Below are 22,897 nucleotides of genomic sequence, written 5' to 3'. Positions count from 1 at the left end.
TGCTGTGAACCCTTACTGAGTATTTATGTTCTAGAGAGTGGCTCATGAAGTAACTGTAAAAGTTTCTTACTTTCTCATACTGTAAATACTTTTCCTTTTTAAATTTTGGGTCAGACCTGTTTTTTTCTACCAAACAATGTTTTACAAAGCCTTAGAGGAATTGAGCTAAGATGGAATCAGTTTAGGTCTTCCAATAATATTAGAATTCTGTTAATGAATTGCCAAAAATAGCCCTTTTGCTGATTATCATGCAAGAGTTGGCTGTAGAAAATTGAAGAACCAGTATTTAGAGTACAAAAAGCAACCCAGAACATACCAACCCTGTAAATGAGGTAAACTGGACAAAGCCAATATCACTATAATGTAAAATCCTATAATGCTTTGTAAATTTGTCAGTGCAATTGCAGTTTAGCAGATATCCATGAATTTTGTTAAGGAGCTATAAATATATAAAATTAATCCATATGTGGCATTGTGACAGTGCTCGTCAACAATGTCCAAGATTATAAACTCATAGTAATGAAAATCTGTAAATGCAGTCTGTTGGAAAAGTGACATAGAGAGAATGGCCCTGCTTTGGCCCTATGTTGCTTTTGATGCAAATGCAGTTGTGTTGCTTCCCACGTGTCCTGCTGTAAGCTGCAGAAGTGCTACAAGTACTCTTTTCTGGGAAGAATATATATGAGATGCTTGAACTTTATGTAAAGTGAGTAGTAGGTCTTAGAGAGCAAAGGATGTTAGTTTATCAGCGACGAGCCAAAGCAGTCACTGACACAAACAGGTGCAATTCAAGTGCTTTGGAGGACTTGCATTTGCTTGTGCTAATAGTGGATTTGGCCCCAAGTTTCTAAATTACCAAGTAGCCTGTGAACTGTGCGGTTGTGTTACTGCTTTTGTCTTTACTGTGTTAGAGAAGACTGGTCTCTTATATTTCATACAGACAATAAACAGTTGCATCTTCCCATAGAATGTGAAAGCCAAAATTACTGCAAATACGCCTGTGGTTAGGACGTTTGAAGGGCTGAAAGGACTAGTAATTCAATATGATGAATGCTGTCATCTGTGACCCTTAGTGTGTTACTTATCCCAGTTGCTGTCAGAGTGATGAAATTAATGCCTGTTGTGCTTGTGCACGTTTCAGATCAGATGAGGACTAAATTTTTCAACTTTTTTTTGGTTGTAATTAGGTTTCATATTTTGTATTGAGTGGCGGTGAAGAAAAATAAAGAAATCATCACTGGGACTGCTTTCTAAAGGATTGTTTTCCATCTGAAAGGTTTTGACAATTGAATAAAATCCATGACTGAATTAATGTGCATGGATTTTGTTCAATGCCTGTGTCAACTCACTTCCCTACCCCCACCTCCTGCTGAACAGGAGTTTTTGGAAGTGGTTCTTTCATTAAAGGCATTATGAAATTCTGTTTTTCATTGTTATTACAGGACTCTGGAAGGGCTATGAGAATCAAATGCCACCCCAGTGTTGTTTAGCAGAGCTGTAGTGTTTCTAACAGTTGTTTTAGAAAATACGGGAGATACCTGTTAATGCAACGTGCTTTCTGGATTGGTATTGAAGCTTGGACTGGCTGTGTCTCAACAAGGTTGAAAACTGCTCAGGAATAGAGCAAATTAAAACTTTGCGGAGACACTGTGCTTCTGAACTCTTGATGCTGTTTTCTGGTGAAGTAGAGCCTGGGCTGTGTTTCATGTCTTGGCTTCCTAGGAAGTCTGTGAGGAGAGCTCGGCATCTGAGCTTGGGATGGGTGCTTGGTCTTCTAGGTATTGGCCAGTTTGCATTGGAAATGAGGGTTACAAGGTCTGTCCTCTCCCAGGACAGCAGCCTTGCCAGACGAGATTATCTTTACTGACTCCCTGCTTTCCCTTTTGAAGGTGTTCAGCAGTCCAACAGGCAATTCAGGAGGGCGCAGGGTGGAGGTGGGAAGCAAAAGAGGCAGCTGAAGTCTAATGGTCAAGTTGCAACATGCTGAGGTCAGGGAGGTGCTTCTGGTTGCTGTTGGTGAGGTCGGTAGTCATCTCGTAGGAACCTGTTTTTTCCCTCTCCACAGTGGGGGAGGCATCATAACCAGGTTTCATCAAGGCAGGGTGAAGGCTCATCTTCTAACTGCTCTATGTCAGTAGATGTGAGTGACAGAGTCTGACTCCTCTCAAGGTGAGGACCCATTCCCATAATCAGAAGGTCAAAAGGAGACGTCGCTTTTCACCCTCTCCAGTTCTGTTTGGAAAGAAGGTGCTGGCAGTTGCGTTTTGCTGTGAGCCTGTGCTTGAGTTCCCTGAGCTCTCCTCCCAGTTCAGGAGTGGGAGAGTACTGGGACAGTATGGGAGCTGACGGGAAGGCGCAGAGCTGCAGGCAAGGCAGACCTCCAAGCTCAGGCGGTGGCTGAGCAGCCTCCAAGGGCTTGCGCTTTCCTAGTTCATTCCATTTAGCTTTGCAGCAGCAGCTCTTGTTAGCACCCTCTCGTGTTGTTGCTTTGCAAAACTCTGTTAGCTATTGTGAGGCATGTTGAGAGGTGAAGATAATCATAACATCATTTATTTGCAATGGTAGAAATAATGAAATAAAGGTCTTGGGCGAGTGATAGAAATTTGGGGATTGGTGCTGTGCAAAGATTGAAAAGAAACTGGAGAACATAGTGAAGTGAATCACTTTTGTGTGGTAAACTTCTGAAAGAAGCTTTTTATAATGAAATTTTTTGCCGTGATACTAGCTAGCTCCATGAAGGTGGTTTACCCTGGCTCATCTCATTAGAGATTTCAGGGAGCAGCTCTCTCCAGGTATATATGTCTTTTGTAGTATACAACAAAGTCCTATGTGTTATTGTAGCAGAAATTAAGTGATACCTGCTAAGCCTGGGGGATGCAGCTTTCACACTGAGATGAATGCCTAATTTTAGACTCTTACGTTCAACTGTGGTGTGAGGCAGCAAAAATAGATACATTAGGTATGTAAGCTTTGTGCTCTTTCTTTTTTAGATATTGCAGAAGATATATTTGCATATATCTTAACTTTTGTTCTGTCTGCCTTTGGCTACAGTTCTGAAGGTGAATATGAAGTCCTTCATGACTCTGGTTCGTCGGGGTATCAGCTAGAGTTCGGGTATGCTGCAGCTTTGGCACTGGGGCAATCTGGAAAGAATTTAGTATGGGGAAATTCCACATTCAGTGCTGGTTTTGATCATCTCCCTCCTTTTGCCCAGTATATGAAAAATAAAATAAATGAAAGCTAAGATCTATTATCATTTTTAGAAATCAAGTATCAGTTATCCGAACCAAAGTTACCGCTGTTTGGTTTCATAAATTAGAAGCTTCATGTGGAAATTTGCCTAGGATATGTTTTCTGATTGACAAATCACAACTGAATCTGATCTTTTTTATCGTCTTTATGTAATACCATGATACATGTTCATTTTAAATTGCAGTTTATATTTTAAAATTAGCTACCTATATCTAAGAAAATCACAAAACGTCCAGTATTTGTCAGGTAGGAAAAGCTAAAGAGTCCAAGGGGAGGTTTGAAAGCACTTAAAAATTCTGATTCCAAGTATTTAGCCAGTAAGTTTTACAGTCTCATGGTTTAATTTAAAAAAAAATCTGTTTAAATAGATTTTTAATTTGAGTGTCTTAAGATTCATAGTATATTGAGTTCTTAATATAAGTTGTCCTAATTTTGCATAATTTGTTACATTTGGAAATACAAATAATATTTATCAAATTTTTAAAATTTATCTTTTTTTTTTTTTAAACCTGCATGAGTTTTATACACTTTCCTCTTTTTGCATGTAACTCTTTTTTGGTAGACACTGGGCCATGGAGTTTTACAGTGCTCCTCCATGCCCTTTCCTCCTTCTTACATAATACAGCCATGAGAAGTATTTTTTCCTGGTACTCTACCATCAGACACTGTTCTTGCTAAGAGAAGATTCTATTCATGGTTAAACATTTGACTCCAGTTATTTCAAACTATTTACCTCAGGCTTACAGGGTATCCTTTTTTTCTCAGTTTTAGTTGTGTTAGATAAAGTAGGCTCAGCTGTCAAGGATTTTGACATTTCAATTAAGAGGCAGTGTAACTTCTCAGGAGAAAACTATTCTTTTATCTTTGTTCTGTCAATTTGAATTTATGCTATTAAGAGATTTGGGATAAAAAAAATGGAAATTACTTTCTTCTTAATTTCATTTATGTCGCATAGTACTTGTCATCTTCCCTGTTATAACTCACTCCTCAGTGTGGGCCTAGGACATAGTGTAGTTTATGCTAGTTTGATTTTTAAATGTAAAATTAGCTACCCATGATTTGGTTGAATCTGTATTTGAGCACACATCTAGATGTGAAGAAAAATAATTATTTTGGATGACTTTGAAGTGTATTGTGGTACCTGCAGTAATTTTTCCTCTGTAACTTACAGATTGACTTGAAAGACTTATCCCATCTAATTTTCTAACACTACTGGGAATCTGAGGGCACGCGTGTTTCTTTTTGCATAAGCATACATAGTGCGGTGTCCCAAGCAAGCTACAGGTGAACTGGTTCGTTCGCCCGCTGTGGTGGTGTGCGGATATTAGAGTGATTTTTAACAGTGGCCTTTTTTTGAGGATGATTTAAGTTTACTGTGTTCAGGTCTGGAGCCAGTTTAGTTGCAACTTGCTCAGATACCTCCCTGCTTGTTCTCTTTTGCTGTGTAACGATGTCTTTGCCTCACCTTGAAAGTCCATAGTGCTTAAATTCTGAATAATTACTGAAAATTATGTGTGGAGGAGCTTTCAAAAATCTTATTCCACAATCAAAAGCAGAGGACTTAAAGGTTTCTTAATCATCCCCTTTCCCATGCATGTCAACTCACTGATAACTTCACACCAGTTCTGTCTGTACTTGGTACAAATGCTTATACGAGCATTACAGATAAAGACACAATCAACTCCTCCTTGGAGTCCTTGGCATTTAGAAGCAAAGTTCCTACTATAAAGAGCTCTAGTCAGAGGAACAGTGCAAACTGCCACAAGGTTTCCTGCTTCTGGCTGGTGTGAGGTGCACAAAGGATAACATTTCCAGAATATGCTTAATATGCCAAGGCACTGTAGTTGTTATTTTTGGGGGGATGGATGGGATGGCACACGAACATGGCGTATTTTCCACTGCAGAAGAGTAATAAAGTAAACAATAGCTACATTAAATGTGGGTCACTTTTTCCTTTCTTTTAAGGAAAGTACAAAATCTGCGGGAAGAAATCTTCAGAGGAGCCAAAGGCTTATAAGGGAGTCTGTTTCTCTCCTAATGAAACAGGTGGAATACTTCCTTCCACTCTTGTGCTGGAAGGCATGTTCAGATTTTGCATAACACCAAGATGCCAGATGTTAAGAAAAACCCTCCTGTTGAAATCTCAGTTTATAAATAATCTCCTTTCACATGTGCTGTATATATTTGAAATATGTGCAGTACTTGTTTAAAAAAATACAATTACTGGTGATTTATGGTAAAAGTTATTTAGATGCTCTAACTTTGACTTTCCCAAGTGGTCCCAAGTGGTTGTAATTGTGGGCCATTCCACGCTCCATGCCATAGAACTGCCCTGCAGTCAAAAGCAAGTCATTTGCAGAAAGACCCAATAAATTATTTAGGCATTGAAAATGGGATTTTTTCAGAATTTAGATGCCAAAATCTTAAAATTATGTTCGTGATAAGTCCTGCCTTTTTCTGTCACCATGACTGAAACAGTTAAGTTATACAGATGCCTTTTTTTTTTAAGGTTCCTCAGATAGATAAGGAGTCCAGGCAGGAATGAAGTAATTGTGTGTGCTTAAAACAAAGTTCCCAACCCATGTATAGCCCTGATCAGAATCCAGAAGCAAAGCTACTGAATCTGCGAAGTACTCTCAAATGATATTTAACATAACGCTGGCAGGACTGGGGACCTCAGAAAAAGTTTTAGCTCTTTTTTTTTTTTTTTCCTATTTAAACAAACAAAGATCAAAAGGGAATAAATTACGGTACCTCTCTTTAACTTCATGAGTTAGAGCACAAATGCAACTTACAGGATGCATCAGTTTAGTTCTCTCTACATACATATATGCCCACCACTTCTTTGGAAAAGATGATGAGCAGTTTGTTTTCAGAAGAGAGAATCCCCACTCCGTAGATGTACCTTCTAAGAGTAGTGATCAGCATGTTAGGATGGGATAGGATTTAAGATCTGCATCTGCTTTCAGTGGGCTAGATTCTGGCAATTCAAAACTGGCAGGCTCAGTATCACAGATTTTATGAATCCTCTTCTGCATCATTGAGCTCCCCTAGAAGCCAAGAGCTCCTGCTTCTGGTTCATGGGCCATGGGTAACCACTGGAGTGGTTTTGTTGAATCTAGTCTGGGACTGTTGTTTAAATAAGTGTAAACTAACTGAAATTGCCCTGACATACTTGGTATTATGGAAACTTATTTTCTCTGAAATTAACCTTTTGCTCAGATTGGATATTTCAGTTATTATGGATGTTTCCCAGAACTACTTTGCTCTGCCATGTTCTCCTTCTCTAAACAATAATCACCACCTGAATCACCCTCTGAATGAGAAGTTGCGAAACTGTACGCATCACTCTCTAGTTAATGTTAGACTGGTGTGAATAAAGTGGTTTGTAATGTTCTGCTCTAAATCACCATTTGAGGCTTTGGCGAGGACTGCAAGGAAAGGTGCAGAATGCTGCTGTAGGATTAAGCCCTTCAGATCTCAGTCCTCTCTGCAGCATCTGTGAAAGTTGCAGGCAGTTGGGCATTGACAACAAAACTAGTACCATTAAATGTGATATTGCTCATCTCAGAATCACAGAATCAACCAGGTTGGAAGAGACCTCTTGGATCGAGTCTAACCATTGCCCTGACACCACCATGTCAACTAGACCATGGCACTAAGTGCCATGTCCAGTCTTTTTTTAAACACCTCCAGAGATGGTGACTCCACCACCTCCCTGGGCAGCCCATTCCAATGTCTAATAACCCTTTCTGAGAAGAAATTCTTCCTGATGTCCAACCCGAACCTCCCTTGGCAAAGCTTGAGAATGTACAACTGTTTTATTCCGTTTACAGGATTGTGGGGATTTTGTGGGTTTTTTTTGGAATTACAGTAACCCTGTTAAGAGATTCAGAATAATGGGAAATGTTGGCATAATTTAGCCTGCTGCTCTAACTAGATGTTCTGAGTATATGCTTTTTAGTTAACTTTTCTCTGTATGAAACTCTTTCAGCTTTTGCTCTAAAACAAGTGTGGTAGTTATTATTGCTGTTTATTTGATTTGCTTCAGTAAGCTGATGGCAGTGAAACTCAAGATTTTTCTTCAGATTACCTGCCTGCAGTGAAAATTATTTAATTCGTTATAAAACTCTGGAAATTACGCAACTACTTTCTTATAGCCTAAATATTTGCAAGTCTTTTTGTATGCTCAAATACAAAAAGTAGTCAAATGCGCACAGAATAAAAGATTCTAAAGCTGTATTTTTACTGACATATTTGTAATAAAATTTATATTATCTATTAATATGTTTTCATTAGCTCACAAGGTAACTGCATTTCCTTTCAGATTTTATTGATTCTGATTCTTCCAGAAGGCATTTTCCCTTAATTCAGGGGTCAATTATCTTTAATTCAGCTGAGAAACTGTAAACCCTTTACGTTCAGCATCAGAAATAGACTTCTTCTGTACATGTAGCTAGTACCATTGAATGAAGCATAAACACTCATGTTTGTAAGTTTGTCAGTTTAGACCGTAAGACTAAGAGCTAATATGAAAGCAAAAATGTACAGACTTCATACTTAACATGAGATGGTATGATTCAGTTCTGCATAATCCATATATGCTCCTAATAGTTGTCTTAAAAAAATACAGTTACAGCCATTTTATTTCCTTTTTTGTAAGTTCTCTGCTTTTTGGTTCAATCAAATGAATGAAAAAAAAATTGAATTATGTATAGGAATCTTCTCAATATTCCCCAGAGCTCAGTCTCTTGGAAATGGTTTTCTTCACTGAACCCCACTAAAATATATAGCTGCAGAATATTTGAGTGAACACTCTGCTTCAATAAAATGTATTGCAATGTGATTTTATGGTTTGATGCTGAGCCTGAGCAGCAGACTTCAGACGTGTGCAGTTATGTATTGAGCAGATAGTCTCTTTAACTGAAGAGGTTATGAGGTGTAGCAGTAATATGACCATTACCTAAAAACTGTATGTGACCTAAAGGTATTTTTAGAAAAATGATACTTAAAGGTAAAATTTTTTTTCAGATCTAGAGAAAAAGCGACTAAGAACTAAAACATGAAAGTCCTGTCTCCTTCTGTCCTATTCATATTCCTTATGCTGTAAGCAAGTAAAACCTGTATCTGTTTAATGCACATAAAAGTGCTTCTCTGTCTTCTGTGAAGAAAAAGAAACATTTGAAATTCTTATAGCAGGGCATCTGAAAACCTGAGAAATTTGTCAGCACCAAGTACAAGTTCCCCATTTGTATCCTGTCTTGAGCCTGCTTCTTGTCAAACAGGGTAAATAGATTCTGTGATCTGAGGTACTTTCTCTAGAAGCTCAAAGGACTGGTTGTGTCATCAGACAGGTTTTTAGACTAAAAGAACTTAAACAACTTCCCATGAGATGCCTGCAGCAATGCTGCAGAAGTCATCTTGCACAGGGTTACATGTTGGCTTCAGAAGCCATATCTGGTACTTGCTTTTGGTGGTTTGTTGATGCAAGCTCCACCCTTTCACCACAAAATTATATCCAGACTTTTTAACAAACAGATGAGAAATACATTCTAGGATACTATTTATTTTAATAAGCACTCAACGTTATAGTAGTGCCCAGCTAACAAAGATGCTCTTGTCCCAAAGAGCATGCAATCCCAGTTATAAAAGTAGTCAGGAAGAAACAGCAAAATGGAGAGAAGTGCATGTTGTGAGGATAGCACAGCTGAGTATATGAAGTTTGTGTAGTTGTTCTTAAGTGTTGATGTCTTCAATGTTCTGTTTCTCCTGTCTTCTTCCAGGAGAGAGAAGGAATGTTCTGCTATTATCCTACTGCTTTTATTCTTCTTTCCAGTTGCTGCTGCCTGTGCTTGAAGCTGACTTTTTTCCTGATCAGAATGCTCCACCTTCTCCACAAAGTGCCCGGTGCACATCAGTTTTGTTGGAGTAACAGCAAAGAAGGGAGCATCATTCTGCGATTCACACCTGGTTTCTTTGAATAGAGAAGGGAGGAGGGTTAAGAAGTCTGAGGAACCAAGAATGAGTGTGCTGGTAGACGTGTGATAGGACATCAGATGAGATGGACCGAGTTTTTACCACCAATAACCAGCTGTGTTGCCTTACTGCCACTGAAGCAGAAGTGCCAGATCTGCTTGCAGGTCAGCTCCTGAACTGCTCCCATTATCAGACACATGCAATTATCATATTAAGGTAATCTCTTTGCTAGGAGTTTGATGTGGTCACCAGTTGACCTGCAAGCAGGTCTGCCGATAGTGTGATTACTTTTACCTCTTGATTTATTTTTCTCATGGCCCTGTTTACTGAGCTGATGTAGCTAGGATGTGATTAAATGATCCAGATTTCATAAAAGAAGTAAAACTCTAAATTGGGAGCGTCCACCTTATGCAGTGAAACCCTATGCGAATTATGAGTTACTCAGGTGTGGCTGCCATGCAGGACTGTTTTACATAGCTGTGTGACCTACCACGTTAGCACAGCCATAGTTGAATATGTTGCACTGGAAGAAGCAGAGGCTGGTAGGGAAGCTGAAACTGGTGTCACCAGATCACCCAGGAGCTCGTATTCGCATGCCTAGATCAGCCTGTCACTGAATTAGTAAATTCTCCCATCAGGAGAACTTGTTGTAACCTCCTGCCAGTGAATCAGAGCTTCCTCTGGCCATGACATGCTGAGGTGTGTCTTGTGCCTGCTGGGCATGTGAACAGCTTGGTGTATGGCATCCAGGGAAGCTGGGTACCAGCCTTCCCACAGAAGGGAATCTGTTTGCATCCAGTTTCCTTTATTTGAGACCTGACTGAATCGAGTTTGACAGCGCTGCTATGTAAACAGATGTGAAAGACTGCTGTTAATGGTAACTGTATTACCCATTATTGTGAACTGGGCTGTGAAACAACCAAAACATGGCTAAAAGCACACATTTTAATGTTCTGTGCCCAAGTAATGTTTGCAATCTTAGACTGTAAATCTGCATTTTAAATATTTTCCCTCAAATCTCTGCTTACTTTGGCTTGCTGTGTTGCTCTTCTTTTTAACTTATTTTCTTTGCTTGGCTTCATTGTGCCTTTTTTTTTTTTTTTTTTAACAAAACAGCACCTACTTGCTTCATTGCAACAGACAGGACATTTATCTTCTCAGTCTTTCAAGCTGATACATAGGTAGAACGTATATGTGCTGTGGCATTTGGAGAGCTGTGGATACAATACCTGAAACACCAGATACCTTAGTTAGCTTCTGAAACTGAAAATCGCTTCCCAAGTGTGTCCTGGACCACTTGCCTGGTGCTGGCTGGTGAGTGCCCTGCAGAGGGAAGACCACCGTCTCTGGTGCTCTGCAGACCCCAGGAACAGCTCTGTTCTGAGGAGGAGGACTAGGAGTCTCTTAGCTACTCTGATCTCTTCAGGTTGCTTCAAAAGGGGCGTGCACACAACCTGGCACTGTGGGCACTTGTTTCTGCATTGCTGTCCCTGGTAAATCATTTAAGTGCTTGCCTTCCCTGTGGTCCCCACATCTCTTCTGCACCAGCAGACTGAGAAGGAGCCAGTCGCTGCTGCACAGTCTCTGCAGCAGGGAATTCTGCAGAGTTAGCTACAAGCAACAGCAGGGAGTCTGATGGTTTCTGGAGACCATGAAGAAGAGCACTTTATCATTTCCTGCTGCAGCTATAGTATACATTAAGTGCTCTGGTTCACCTAAAAGCATCAGATTGCCAGAAGTTGAAGGCTTGCCCTGAGGGGGCTCTTTCCCTGCTTATCTACAAGCAGATGAATTCATCAGAGATCATCTAGGGAGGGAAAATGGCAATGTTTCTGCAGGATTCAAAGTTCTTAACTGTTAGCCCTCTGTTGTGTAAGGTCTATGAAAATTTCCAGAAACACAACAATAAAGCAAAAATGCTTCATTCTCAGGAGAGCTGTGTAGCTGCCCACAGAGTAGGTGTCTCCTGTGAAATCGGAAGAAGCCTCTAGAGAATGCAGGTTGGAAGTTGCCATGCTTGCCTGCCTGTAGTAACAGTTGTATGGTAAGTTTGTAGCTCTCAGTTCCTAGCTGTGAATGTCTAATGTGTGAACAGCTGTTTGCCGGCCCTTCATGAACTGTATAACCCTTTTCTTGAGATTAGTGAAATGGGCAGTGCTGAAGCGAATGATGCTGCAGTTACAGCTGTTGCATCCTCCTAGGCTGAGCCATCTGAGTAAAGAAAATAGTGTTTCCAGATTTTCTTACTCCTTCCTTTACTTTGAAATAAAATATCCTGATTTTTGTGTTTAATGAGAACTAATTATAAATAGGAAAAGATAGATTTATTTTTTTTTTTAAAGTTCTGTATAATAGTATGGCTGTGTGTTTTATCATGAGTAAAAAATTCTCGTCCGTTACATGTAAACACATGTAACTGTTATGGTAAGACTTAATGTTGCACATAGAAATTGCTTACAGTAACCATGAGCAGGTGTTCCTCTGGGATTAAAAAGTGAACTAGATCCAATCTTACTGAAATAAAAAATAATAGAGATTAACTGTTATATTTGGCAGACACAATCATACATGCTTTTTTAAGGGAATGATCCTTTATATTTGTTTTTACTCATGCAATAGTCACAAGTGAATGCTTTGAATTGTGGGTCTGATTACACTGAGATTTTGACTTTGTACATTAAAGTGGAAATTTTTAGAAGTTGAAGTTATAAATTACATATTTCAAACCTTGTTTCTCGTGTGGGGCAGCTCTTACAGTGTCAAGGGCAGATTTTGTTTTTCTCTTGTTCTTATTGTCTTGGATTTTTTTTAAAAAAGCACAGATAGCATTCAGGACCTTCTGCTTTAGTGGTTTGTTGTATTGGGCCTTTTCCCTTCCTCTGAAACAGTCTTTGCCAGAAACTGCATAGTGGAGTCTAACTTGAAACTAAAGAAAACAGTATTTATGGACCTAGCACATAACCCTGCTGGAAAAGTGTACACTTGAAAAATGAAGCTTTAACTCCATAAGTGAGAGTAGGAAGGTAATTTTTTACTTCAGTGGAATTTTTGCACCTGAACTGTAAATCAGACCCTCTGACCGCTACCTTGCTCTAAAGAGTGTGTGGTACCTGGAGTGTCAGCAGTAAGTTTATAAATGCTCCTGGAACTTCAATGAGAAAATTACTCATACAGCTTTTCAAAATCTTATTTGAATTTCTTGGAAACTGTTCAGAATATTCTTGTCAGCTGATTTGTTACAAATAATGTTCAGTCAAAATTTGTTGTGCATGCCTTTTTTTGGAAAAAATTTATTCAAATAAATAACGTTCTCTTTTATGCTGGATGATCTCTTGTTCACATATTTACTGAATATCTCAATTTGCCAATATCTGGTTTCTTGTCTTGAAAACAAGATTTGACCAACAGTGCAGTTGCAAAGAAGGAACAGCATGAAAGTAAACGCACAGCTTTTTATGGGGTTTTTGCCTAGCGTTACAGTACAAGACGTTACCCATCTGCTATCACAGGTTAACTGAGGGCTGGACAGATTTTCCAGAGATGATTGTGAGACCTTCTGTAAGGATCAGTACAGGACTCGGCATACTAAATAACATTAATCAAGATCTGAATATCAGTTAGATCTTCCTGATAAAATTCCCAGATGGTCCAGACTGGGGAAGTGGTCATAATATGTGGGTAAACCTTCAAAATAGCGCTTTGGCTTTTGGTAAATAGAGTCACGTTGAAGAAGGGTGTAGGTTTAATACAGCTAACTTCCAGAAACAAGGAGTACAGCCATTGGTATTGGCAGGGCAAGGGGGGAATGCTCCCTAGAACGTACTGGTTGGAAAAAGTAAGCATCATTAGATAATGAAGGTATTTATTAAAGATAATTAAATGGCTGCATGGTTCTTCAATTCAAAATTGAAATGGTTTAATTCATTTCTCATTTTCTATTTGAAATAAAAGTAATTGAATTAATCCATTTTAAAAGCTGATTTAGATTACTACTTCTGCATCTTGCTTTGTAGTCATGCTCTCAGAAGGTTATTTCACTAGTAGGCAATTACCTTTTGGGGGGAAACTACAAGGTTAAAGGGTGCCTTTAACGTAACGCAGAAAAAAACCACAACAAAACCTGCTAGCTGGAAGCTGAAGACCAATTTAAAGACACCCCTCAAAATCCTGCTTTTTTGCTCATCCTTGATGGTTAAAATTATGGCACAGGGTTGAGATTTTGTTCTTGATCTAATCCAGGAAAATTTACCATTTTAGATTGAATGATAACGTGTGTCTGTCTGAAGCATGTTTTATTCATTAGATGTATAAAGTTAAATGGTGGTTTTGTACATGTCTGTGGTTCCTCTTTACCTTTAATTGTATTAATGTAGGAATCTTGTGGATAAAGGTCAGTTTCCATGGATCCAGTTCTAGGGCTGAGGCACAGGGACAGAATAGCTTTCTTAAACCCTCATTAATTAATATTCACTGCTTTCTTGATAAGTCAGATGTATGCATGATGGGCACTGATGCAGTGATGGGGTGTTTTTCTGTTAATGGTGCTAACTTGCTGGTAGTTTTCCTCGTAAGTAGCTAATTACTGCGTTGGAGCGCATTGCTGCCTAATGCAATGAAAATAAATAATAAAGTAATACTACATTTCTTTTTTTTTTTTTAGGTAATAATCTATGGGGATTTGCCAAAAAATAAAGAAAATGTAATATATTTATCAAATCATCAGTGTACAGGTTTGTGGTGTTTTGTTTGTTGTAGCACTTTAATAGATTTTAAAAATCTGCTTATCTGTCTACTGTGTCTGTTTCCAGCCTTGCCCTAACAAGCAAGAACTTCTAGTTCAGAAACCTTTAATGATACTTATATGTACAACATGCGCTTTTTGTCTCATCGGTGGCAATTAAAAACTTGTTTAACTAATTTTTGGCTTTTGTCTTTGCAGTTGATTGGATTATTGCGGACATGCTGGCAATTAGGCAGAATGCTCTCGGGCATGTCCGGTATGTCTTGAAAGACGGGTTAAAATGGCTTCCCCTGTACGGGTGGTATTTTTCACAGGTAAGCCCATTCACTTTTCTTTTGCTGTTTGTGAGTCAAATATGTAAGATGTACTTTCCTTCCATTTATCGGACGTGCTGGAAAGATGTAGTTCTGAGGTGGCACTTGTTTATCTGAACATGAAAATAGCTGGTTTCACTCAGTGTAGTTAGATGTGTATCTTAGTTGAGAGACAGTTATTAAAGAATCAGTTTACTTTTCTGAAGGAATTCTTTTTATGGACAGTGTTTATTACTACAGTTAAAACTGTAAGGTCTGTTAGCAGCATTTCAGAATATTCTAGAACTTTGTTCTTTTTACAATCCAAAACCCTACTTAAGAGTAGGTGTAAACAGACTTTTTTTTCCTATGTATGGGGTTTTTTTTATCATGCTACAAATTGGGAGTAAATTGACATTGCTGTGGTGTACTTATTTATTTTTTCAGTTGTTTGGTTTTAGCACAATATAAAAGAGGAAAATTGGACCTTACTATAGTGTGGGTGAAAAGTAGATTCCAGCCTCTGTGAAAGTGTTGATGGCTTTGCTTTGGACTTCAGTTAAGTAAAAACACTGTAAGCCTGAGTCTAACAGTGTTGCTATTACTACCTTTTACTTTCTCCTCTTCCTACATAATGCTCCTCTTCTTCCTTTCAGTTTGAGAGCTCAGCCTGCTATAACTCAAAATTATACAATTACTGAAGAAACAGTGGGCCATGTTCACTGCACAGCCAACATACTGAGTGGATGTGATCTTTAATCTAAAATGGTGAAGGACAGTGTAGATGGTGTTTACCTCCCTAAAATCCTCTCTGAATTTGTCATGTCTGTTCTTTGCTTTTTCTGAAAGCGGGACTGTTTCTATATACAAATGAAATAAAATCTAGAGGGGGATGTTTTTGGAAGTATTGATATGTTTTTGCTAGGTGATCAGAACCTTCACAGTACTTATCTCAGGATTTAGTTGTTGGAATAGAAATGGATTAACTTTTGGGTAACTGTTCCAAAGTGCCTGTTCGATAAGATTATTCTTCTTTGGCTTCTGTCTTTGATCTTTACCTGTTCCCTGAACACTGATCTGCTTTCCCCCCCCCTCCCCGTCGCCCAGAAAAGAAAAGGAAAAAACACTTAGAAAAATATTTCTGATAGAATCAGACGATTTGATTGAATTGACCATCAGCCCTGTCTAAGATGATGGGGGATATTGAGAGAAATACTATACTGCGTATGATTTGAACTATATATTAGTTTGTAAAGGAATAGATGAAGAGAAGGCAACTACAGATGTATGTCCGAATAGGAGGCTTTAATCTCTCCCTCATCCTTGGCTGCACGTTCCTCTCTCTCACCACTTGCACTCTTGCATCCATAAGTCAAGTCAGATCAACTGGTTGCTAGAACTAGCAAAAGGAGGATGTTTTTTGAGTATATGGCCATGGGGGGAGAAGAGGGGAGGAGGCAGGATAGCCCTTGTGTCACAGTTGACCCTGAAACTTTGCCTCCAAGAAGCTAATGTAAGTTGGATTGGGTTTAGAAAGCATTGGGCGAGGGTAGGTACAGATCTATGAACTGCCTAATTAATATGCTGAAGAATAGGAAGCGCCTTAAACAGTGGCCTTTCTCAGCAATCAGATGTAGCCTTCTAGCTTGGGCATAGGTTCCTAATTTGAACAGAGGTTCAGAGTCTTAGATCATGTCACATAAGATGCCCATCTCTAGGGTGTGGACTGTCTCACCACTTTATCTTAGAGCACAGGTAGCAGTTAGGGTTCCTACTGTCTCTTCAGTTTGTGAGAGGTTGCAGTGTCTCCTGAGATAGTGGGAGATCCAGATTGGATGTTGTTTTCAGCTTGATGGTTGAAAATGATTGTTGTCTTCTGGATGAGTGCCTTAGACAGTGAGCAGGCTATAAATCTAGGCTTGAGCACGGTTGGTTGCCATCCTTTCTTCTAAAATCACTATGTTTAGAAGATAATATGCTGCAGAGAAAATAAGAAGACCATTCACGATTTCTTTTTATTGGTGGGTTTTCTGTCTCAGTCCCCTAAATAAGTATGGACTGTCACAGCCTGTAGTACCTCACTGAGGGTATCCATTGGGGGAAAATGGACCTTTCTGTTGTCTAATGCATGTCCTCACTAATGACTCTGGTTCTCCATATTTTTCTTCCACTAATGTGACCAATCTGCTGCATGGAAATATTTTGCTCTTTGTCCTTGCCTGTAGTCATTACATTGGTGGTGATTTAAGTCTTCTTTAATTAAAATACAGACAGGATATATATTCCATCCGCTATCACTAGGTGTCCAGAAATGATCTTTTTTTTCAAGATTTTGGAAAATTACTATAGCTATCCGGAATATCTGGCGCTTAGTTTCCTGACTGCTATATTGACTGTTAAAAGAAGGTTCCTGTGGAAATTAATCTGAATGTAGCCTACATTTTTAATCAAAACATATATATTAAATAAAATCTGTTCAGCTTTGGATTCCTCAAAACATAAAACTACTATTAGATTTAGTGGGGGATGATAAATTTTTTTTTTTTATATATTTATATATTTAAGTCAGTGACACAAATGAAAGGTAGCTTACTAACAGTGGTGATGCGTGTGTGTTTAAATGAACAAGACGGGATGCAGCACGACTGCACTGCAAGCTAATAGGTTTTTTTATTGTTTTTATCACACCAAACAGTGCAAAAACATAAAACACTTCCTGCCTTTCCTGTTGATGTTCTGTCAGTGATGTCACTTACACTCCACTAAAAGTTTCCAGAGCCAGGTAATTACGCCATGCTCACAGAATTCATATTCCCTACCTCAGGTAAACATCCTGTTTGGAAATAAACGTGGTCTGGATGTCCAGGAGAGCGAAATTCAGGCACAAAGGAAGTATACTTGTAAACATAATCCATTGTTGACTGAGAGAAGGGCTTTTAAAGTACAGCGGAAAAAAATTATAACCTTAAAAACAGTACTTCCAGAAATCTGTTTTGAAAAGTATTCATATATTTGATCTCTTACTGAAAAGGAAATGCAATACAAATTGGGGAATTTGAGCTATATACAACTGCATACCTAGCATTCTTCTTTGGAGGCAGCTATCTAATAGCAAGAAAAGAAAAGAACCACTTAAATTAACCTGTTATGTTCCAGGTTTGATTTATTAGGTAGAGCTATTTCTTTTCATAAAACTGGCTTTATTATTTTTGGGTGGATCTGAAATTTTTTTTACCCTGTCTTTCTCCACCAAAATGCAGCTAGCTCCTATTCATCTTATACCATCTAGTGAGGCTGGGATGTAATTTTGATAAACATTTTTGATATCCCAGAGTTTGCTTGTCTTTTCTGTTATTCAGCATCAGCTTGTGCACTCTTTTGATTGTTACTGAATTTTAGCCAAATATTTAGCTAGTATGGCATCTTGCCTCTCTTTAGCTTTGTAACCCTGTGCCATAGGGCAGCTGACATATTTATGTAGTAGGGCTGTATGCAGCAAATGGCAATCTTACAATATGTAATTAGTCTGTTTTTAAGTGACTGTATACTTGTATTTGAGAAGTATAAATCTATTTCTGAGCATTAAAAAGTCTGAGGTGGGGACACCAAACCTGTCTTTGGTGTTGTGGTGTCCCTAGGCAAACGGTACCACAGTAACTTGATTTCTCCAGGTTCACAAATTAAACAAGGAAAAGGTTGTTCCGTATTTTCTCAGTACTGCAGCTGGTTAGTATCTTGATAAATAAGTGAAGATGTTGATTCCAGCCTTCCCTCATTTATCAAAGCTTGACCTAGCTGAGCTCATACAGAATGTTGAGTTACCAATTACATAGAAGTCTTGTATAGCAGATGCAGATGCATTATTTCTCATACCAAACTGAGTTTGCCCTTCCTGAAAGCGGTGGTTGTGGTGAGTGTCACTGTACAGAATTAGACTTCTACTTCCCTTTAATGGTGTCAGATCTTAAAAATGGTCTTACATGTGGAGTGTGTAGATATGTGGCTCTCTGTTTGCTGCACAGCTGATGGAACATTTTTCTGTTCATGCCGTTATCTGTCTGGGACTGGTAAACTACTTGTGGGATGGTGCTGATACGATGCTCCAGCCTGCTAAAGGACTGGAGGATCTGTTCTTGGCTTTGATTCCCTGCCAGCCACAGCAGCACAGCTGCTTGCTGCAGCTGGCTACTTCACCTTGGAAGGGAACCACAGACAATAATATTAAAGCAGAATATTTAATGTGGAGCTAATGTACCACTGACTTTCTGTTCCTTTTCACTGCAGCTTTTGGAGAACAACTTAAAAGTCATGTCAAATACCACGAGCTAAGCAGCTGCATGGCCATCTCTCCACACCATGAAAAGCAAAGGCTGAAAACACTTTGCATAGCCGCCTCTTCTGCCTGCCTCCTTCTAACTCCTTAAACTTCATTCCTGTCCATGCCATGCAAATAAAATAATAGCTCCCCACACACAACACTCCCCCCCTGTTTCTACAATGTACTGTATGTTTTCCTTAGATAAGACATTTGAATGAGGTTCAGCTCTTAGTTTTCATCTTACTGTCGCCCTTCTGTTAAGAGTGTGTAAAACCATGAATGGACAGAAATTATCTGACAAATCCTAATGCCAACAGTCAAGGTGGGCAGAAAAGAGTATTATCAAGTTAGGGAATCAATTAGAAAACCCATGAAAAGAGCGTACCTTAAAAATGAAATTCTGTTATTTGGAAGCTTTTTTTTTTCACCCCCCTCAGAATTGATTGTATCAGTAGATCATTTTGGAGCATGTTTTTTTTTTTTTACATCCTCTTGTAGCTACACTGTAGATAAAACAAAGTGATGGAAGAGGGAAATGATGAGGGAAATTTTATTTCTTTATAACCCTCTTTCTTTGTGTGTACTTTGCCATAGTCCTTTTACTGAAGTTTTTGTGATAAATCATGTGGAACGAGTTATAAAATGAATCTTTTCCAGGAAATGGTCTAACTTTTTGTAATGATTTTCAGTGAAAAAACTTTTATAAAATCCTTTGTCTTCTAAAGATTGTGTTACTTACTCAGTTATTATCTCAGTATAGAACTTCTTTATTAAAAGCTTGATTTGCATGGAAGTTTTCAAGACCTATGCTAGTTACTTTTGTGCCATTCATAAATTTTGTATGTAGAGGTACAATACTTCTAATTCCAGTGTTTGCATTAGTCACTATTTAAGAGTGGGCACATAAAATTGAAAACATTGACCTGTAAGTACTTGCATGTGAGTAACTTCAGTTGCATGATTTTCCCTTGATATACAAGTTGAGCTGTTTGTCAGTGCTGTTGGGAATAGAGAGATCCCTGGAGTCTGTTCCAATGCCATCTTCCAGTTAATTATTTAACACCTTTAAACAAGACACTTCAAGTGTCTTATGTTTTGGGGTTTTTTTAAGATCTGATCTTTTTTCAAACAGATTTTATGAACTTAAGTACATGCAAATGTAGAATTAGTTTTATGTGCTCTCATCCTATGAGAAAGCATCTTGTGGTCAATTTGCAGCGTGAGTCATAAACGTGACTTGTCACTGTCATCTTGTTTTTTCTTCTATCGGCTATTCTACATTAAAATATTTAATAATTTTATTTTTTTTTTTCTCTGTTAGCATGGAGGAGTCTATGTAAAAAGAAGTGCCAACTTCAATGAAAAAGAAATGAGACAGAAGTTGCGGGCCCAGATGAAAGCTGAGACTCCGGTAAGATTATACCTTCCTTCCCCCGCTTTTCCTCATTTCTTTGACTTTTTTAATGGCAAAGGATTATTGGAGAAATGAGCCATGCCTGATACCTACAAGCTACAAGACAGTAATCATGGATTTGTTTTCTCTCTGTATTTCTACAGTTACTTTCTGTGATTAGAGTGATACCTCTAATTAAGCTTAGGAGAATTTGACTAGTCGTTAATGAATGATACGAACTTCGTGTTTCTGTCTGTAGAGGGCAGGGAGGATCTGAACTAAATCTTAGAATGTGAGCTGTAGCACCTTCCTTCGGAAACCACTGTCAGTGTTCCCTGTGTTTCAAAGCACAACATTTTGACTACTGTATGCTTGTCAGAGACTGGTGTTTTTGTAGAATACTAATTGTTTGATCTTCTGAAAGTCAAGAACCATTCTTACCAAATCTTAATTAGTCATCCCAATGATCAATCATTTTTAATGGCCGTGACATCTTAGAACTGAGTAACTTTGTCTGCTATGCCTGGAGGACAAAAAAAATAAAAACAAACAAAAAAACCCCACAAAACCCCCCAAACTGTTGATAATTTTCTATTTGAAGAATGATTGTTAGTGCCAAGTGACTTTTCTCATGACTCTCTGTATGGTTTGTGGCTCAGTGGTTAGAATCACTGTGCTTCGCTTCCATTACTTGCTGTGCATTAAAATGTTTTCTGCCTTTTTGGCTAGACTTAAGAAAGCCAACTCAGCAAGCCTTGATACAGAACAGTTACACTTTCATTTTATTTAAAATGATGCGATTAGAACTTGCCACTCCAAATACTAAGTGGCAAACCTTTTATAAGCTGAGGCTTGGGTAAAAGGAATGCATAAGTTGTTTTGACCTTCATAACAGTCGTCTTTTTTTTTTTTTTTTTGGAGATAATGTTTATGTTTGTGCATGTGTCTGTGTTGAAAAAGTAAACTGGCCTTGCACTTACTGAGAGGCTTAAATGAGTAAAGCGTCCCTGTTTAAGACAATGCTCAAACTTACTTTGTCTTGAACTAAGATTTAGCTTGAACAGTGGTTTTTTTTTTTGTTTTTAATTAAGGTAAGAAAGTGGATCTATTTCCAGTTTTTAGCATATGAGTTACAAAGGCCAGAAACACATTACAACAACTAAACTTTACTGTCCAATGTCTAATATAACGATGTCCACATGGAGAAGATGGTCACCTGTGCCTGCATTACCAGAGAGGGTCCTGGGATGCGAAAAGTTTGCATTGCATCAAGTTATTTTCTGTATGTCAGTGGCAAAGTTTCTACTTTCTGTAAAACTTGCGGTGTAACAGAATAAGCAAAGACAAACGGCAGGATGTATGAAACTTACTTGTAGTCATCCCCCTAAGCAATTCCTCCCCCTGCAGAGTGCTGGTTAAGTTTGCTTTAGTTAGTCTGGATGAAATATCCTAGCAGGGTGTTTTCCTGCATAGACCTATGGATTTCTTGCTAGCCAAAGAGGCAGCTTCTGGTTGAGTCTGGCTCTCCGGCTTCCCTCTGCACCCCTTAAAATGGAGGGGTTTGCTGTAATAATAAGGTTTTGATTGTGATAAGAGTCTTGATTTGAGCTCTGCATTAAATTAGTCTCCTTTATAGAAACATGGATTTTTTTTAATAGTCTTAGGAAGATGTGCCTAGAAACTCATCTAATTCTGCATGTCTTTGGAAACCTGCAAATGATGTTCAGTGTTGCTGCAGTGTTATAAATTGACTGGACAGGCTAGCCTGTGATTTTAACCCAATTGGAATGTAAAGGGAGGTTTAAGCATAAAGCTTTTCTTTAAAGCTATGTACTCTGTGGGTTCTGCTTTCCATGGTGGATGTCTACAGGTGATTAATAAATGAAATAAATCCAGAAGGCTTTTTTTTTCTGGAATCATCTTTCTTCTCCCTCCTTAGTTGTATGTGGATTGAAAACCTATATGTAACCTATGTAAGCTAATGCCAAATGAATTTGAGACCACTTGGGTACATTTGGGTTTTGGTTTAATTTGGCTATGTGGAAGTTCAGTGGTGTTGGAAACGGGCACAGAACCTGGACGCACTTACCAGGCAGTTGTTGCCATTTTCCTCGTATTATCTGGGGTAGCAATATAGAAGAGAAGTAAGTGTAACTGCTGCAGAAATGCGTGCAGTTTTAAATCTCTCTCAGTCAAACCATATAGAGAGCGACACATAAGTTTTACAAAACCAAAGCTGTCAAAAGCCCATTTACTAAGACAAATGTTTGCATCTTCTGGGGTAGAAGACAGAGACCATTGACTTGTCATTTGAGGGAAGACTAAACTTTCTATAATCCACTTTATCTGAGAATTTAAATGTAGATGCTGTAAATGCCCTTTAACCTACAATTACTGCTGGAAGAAGAACGTGATAACCTGTGTCCTTACTGCATTATTCATGAAGAAACTTTGCAGTTCTGCAACTTAGCGTGACATTCACAAGCAACCGTATTGCTTTTAAAATTAAGGCATTTTAATCAGTAAAGCAAGTATGCCCTGAACTCATCAGCATCATGTGAAAATAGTTAATTTACTACTCTGGAATTTTTATTAAAATTTATGCACTGGATGCTACAGCTCAGGGTGGTGAGCTCAGTTTACTGAGCAGCTGTTGTTGCTTGGTCATTCTGCACGAATGTGGTCGAATTCTTTCTTTAATGTAGCTTTAGAGAAAAGCTTGCCTTTCAGCTGCTAAGGAAAGAATTATATGCCAATAGAGAGGAGATGGATGGGAATCTGTGTTAAGGGTCACTTTGTTATTTACAGTTTCTGTGCACATACAGTTTAAACAAAAGAATCCAAATGATTAATGTTCAGTGTGTCTGGAGCCATCCCTGTTCCCATTAAGAAACTGAAGATGTGTAGGAAGGCAGAACCAGTCT

At 38.5% G+C, this 22,897-nt stretch overlaps 1 protein-coding gene across 2 annotated transcripts in view; it reads left to right on the top strand.

Moving 5' to 3' along the window:
* Window positions 1-22,897, top strand: part of AGPAT5 (1-acylglycerol-3-phosphate O-acyltransferase 5) — a 57,479-nt gene that overhangs the window by 3,713 nt on the left and 30,869 nt on the right. Inside the window, exons 1-4 of one of the 2 annotated variants that reach the window (XM_068414064.1) lie at window positions 9,089-9,392; window positions 13,889-13,958; window positions 14,168-14,283; window positions 19,902-19,991. In XM_068414064.1, coding sequence (XP_068270165.1) covers window positions 9,309-9,392; window positions 13,889-13,958; window positions 14,168-14,283; window positions 19,902-19,991 — 360 coding nt within the window. In that variant the 5' untranslated portion in view covers window positions 9,089-9,308. Of the gene's footprint in view, window positions 1-9,088; window positions 9,393-13,888; window positions 13,959-14,167; window positions 14,284-19,901; window positions 19,992-22,897 lie in introns of those variants that run through there. The other variant, XM_068414056.1, reaches the window with a different exon arrangement.

This window comes from Nyctibius grandis, chromosome 1, assembly GCF_013368605.1.
Source record: "Nyctibius grandis isolate bNycGra1 chromosome 1, bNycGra1.pri, whole genome shotgun sequence".
Classification (NCBI taxonomy): Eukaryota; Metazoa; Chordata; class Aves; order Nyctibiiformes; family Nyctibiidae; genus Nyctibius; species Nyctibius grandis.
The sequence above is the reverse complement of the archived record's forward strand: the minus strand, read 5'-3'. Positions and strand labels throughout refer to the sequence as shown.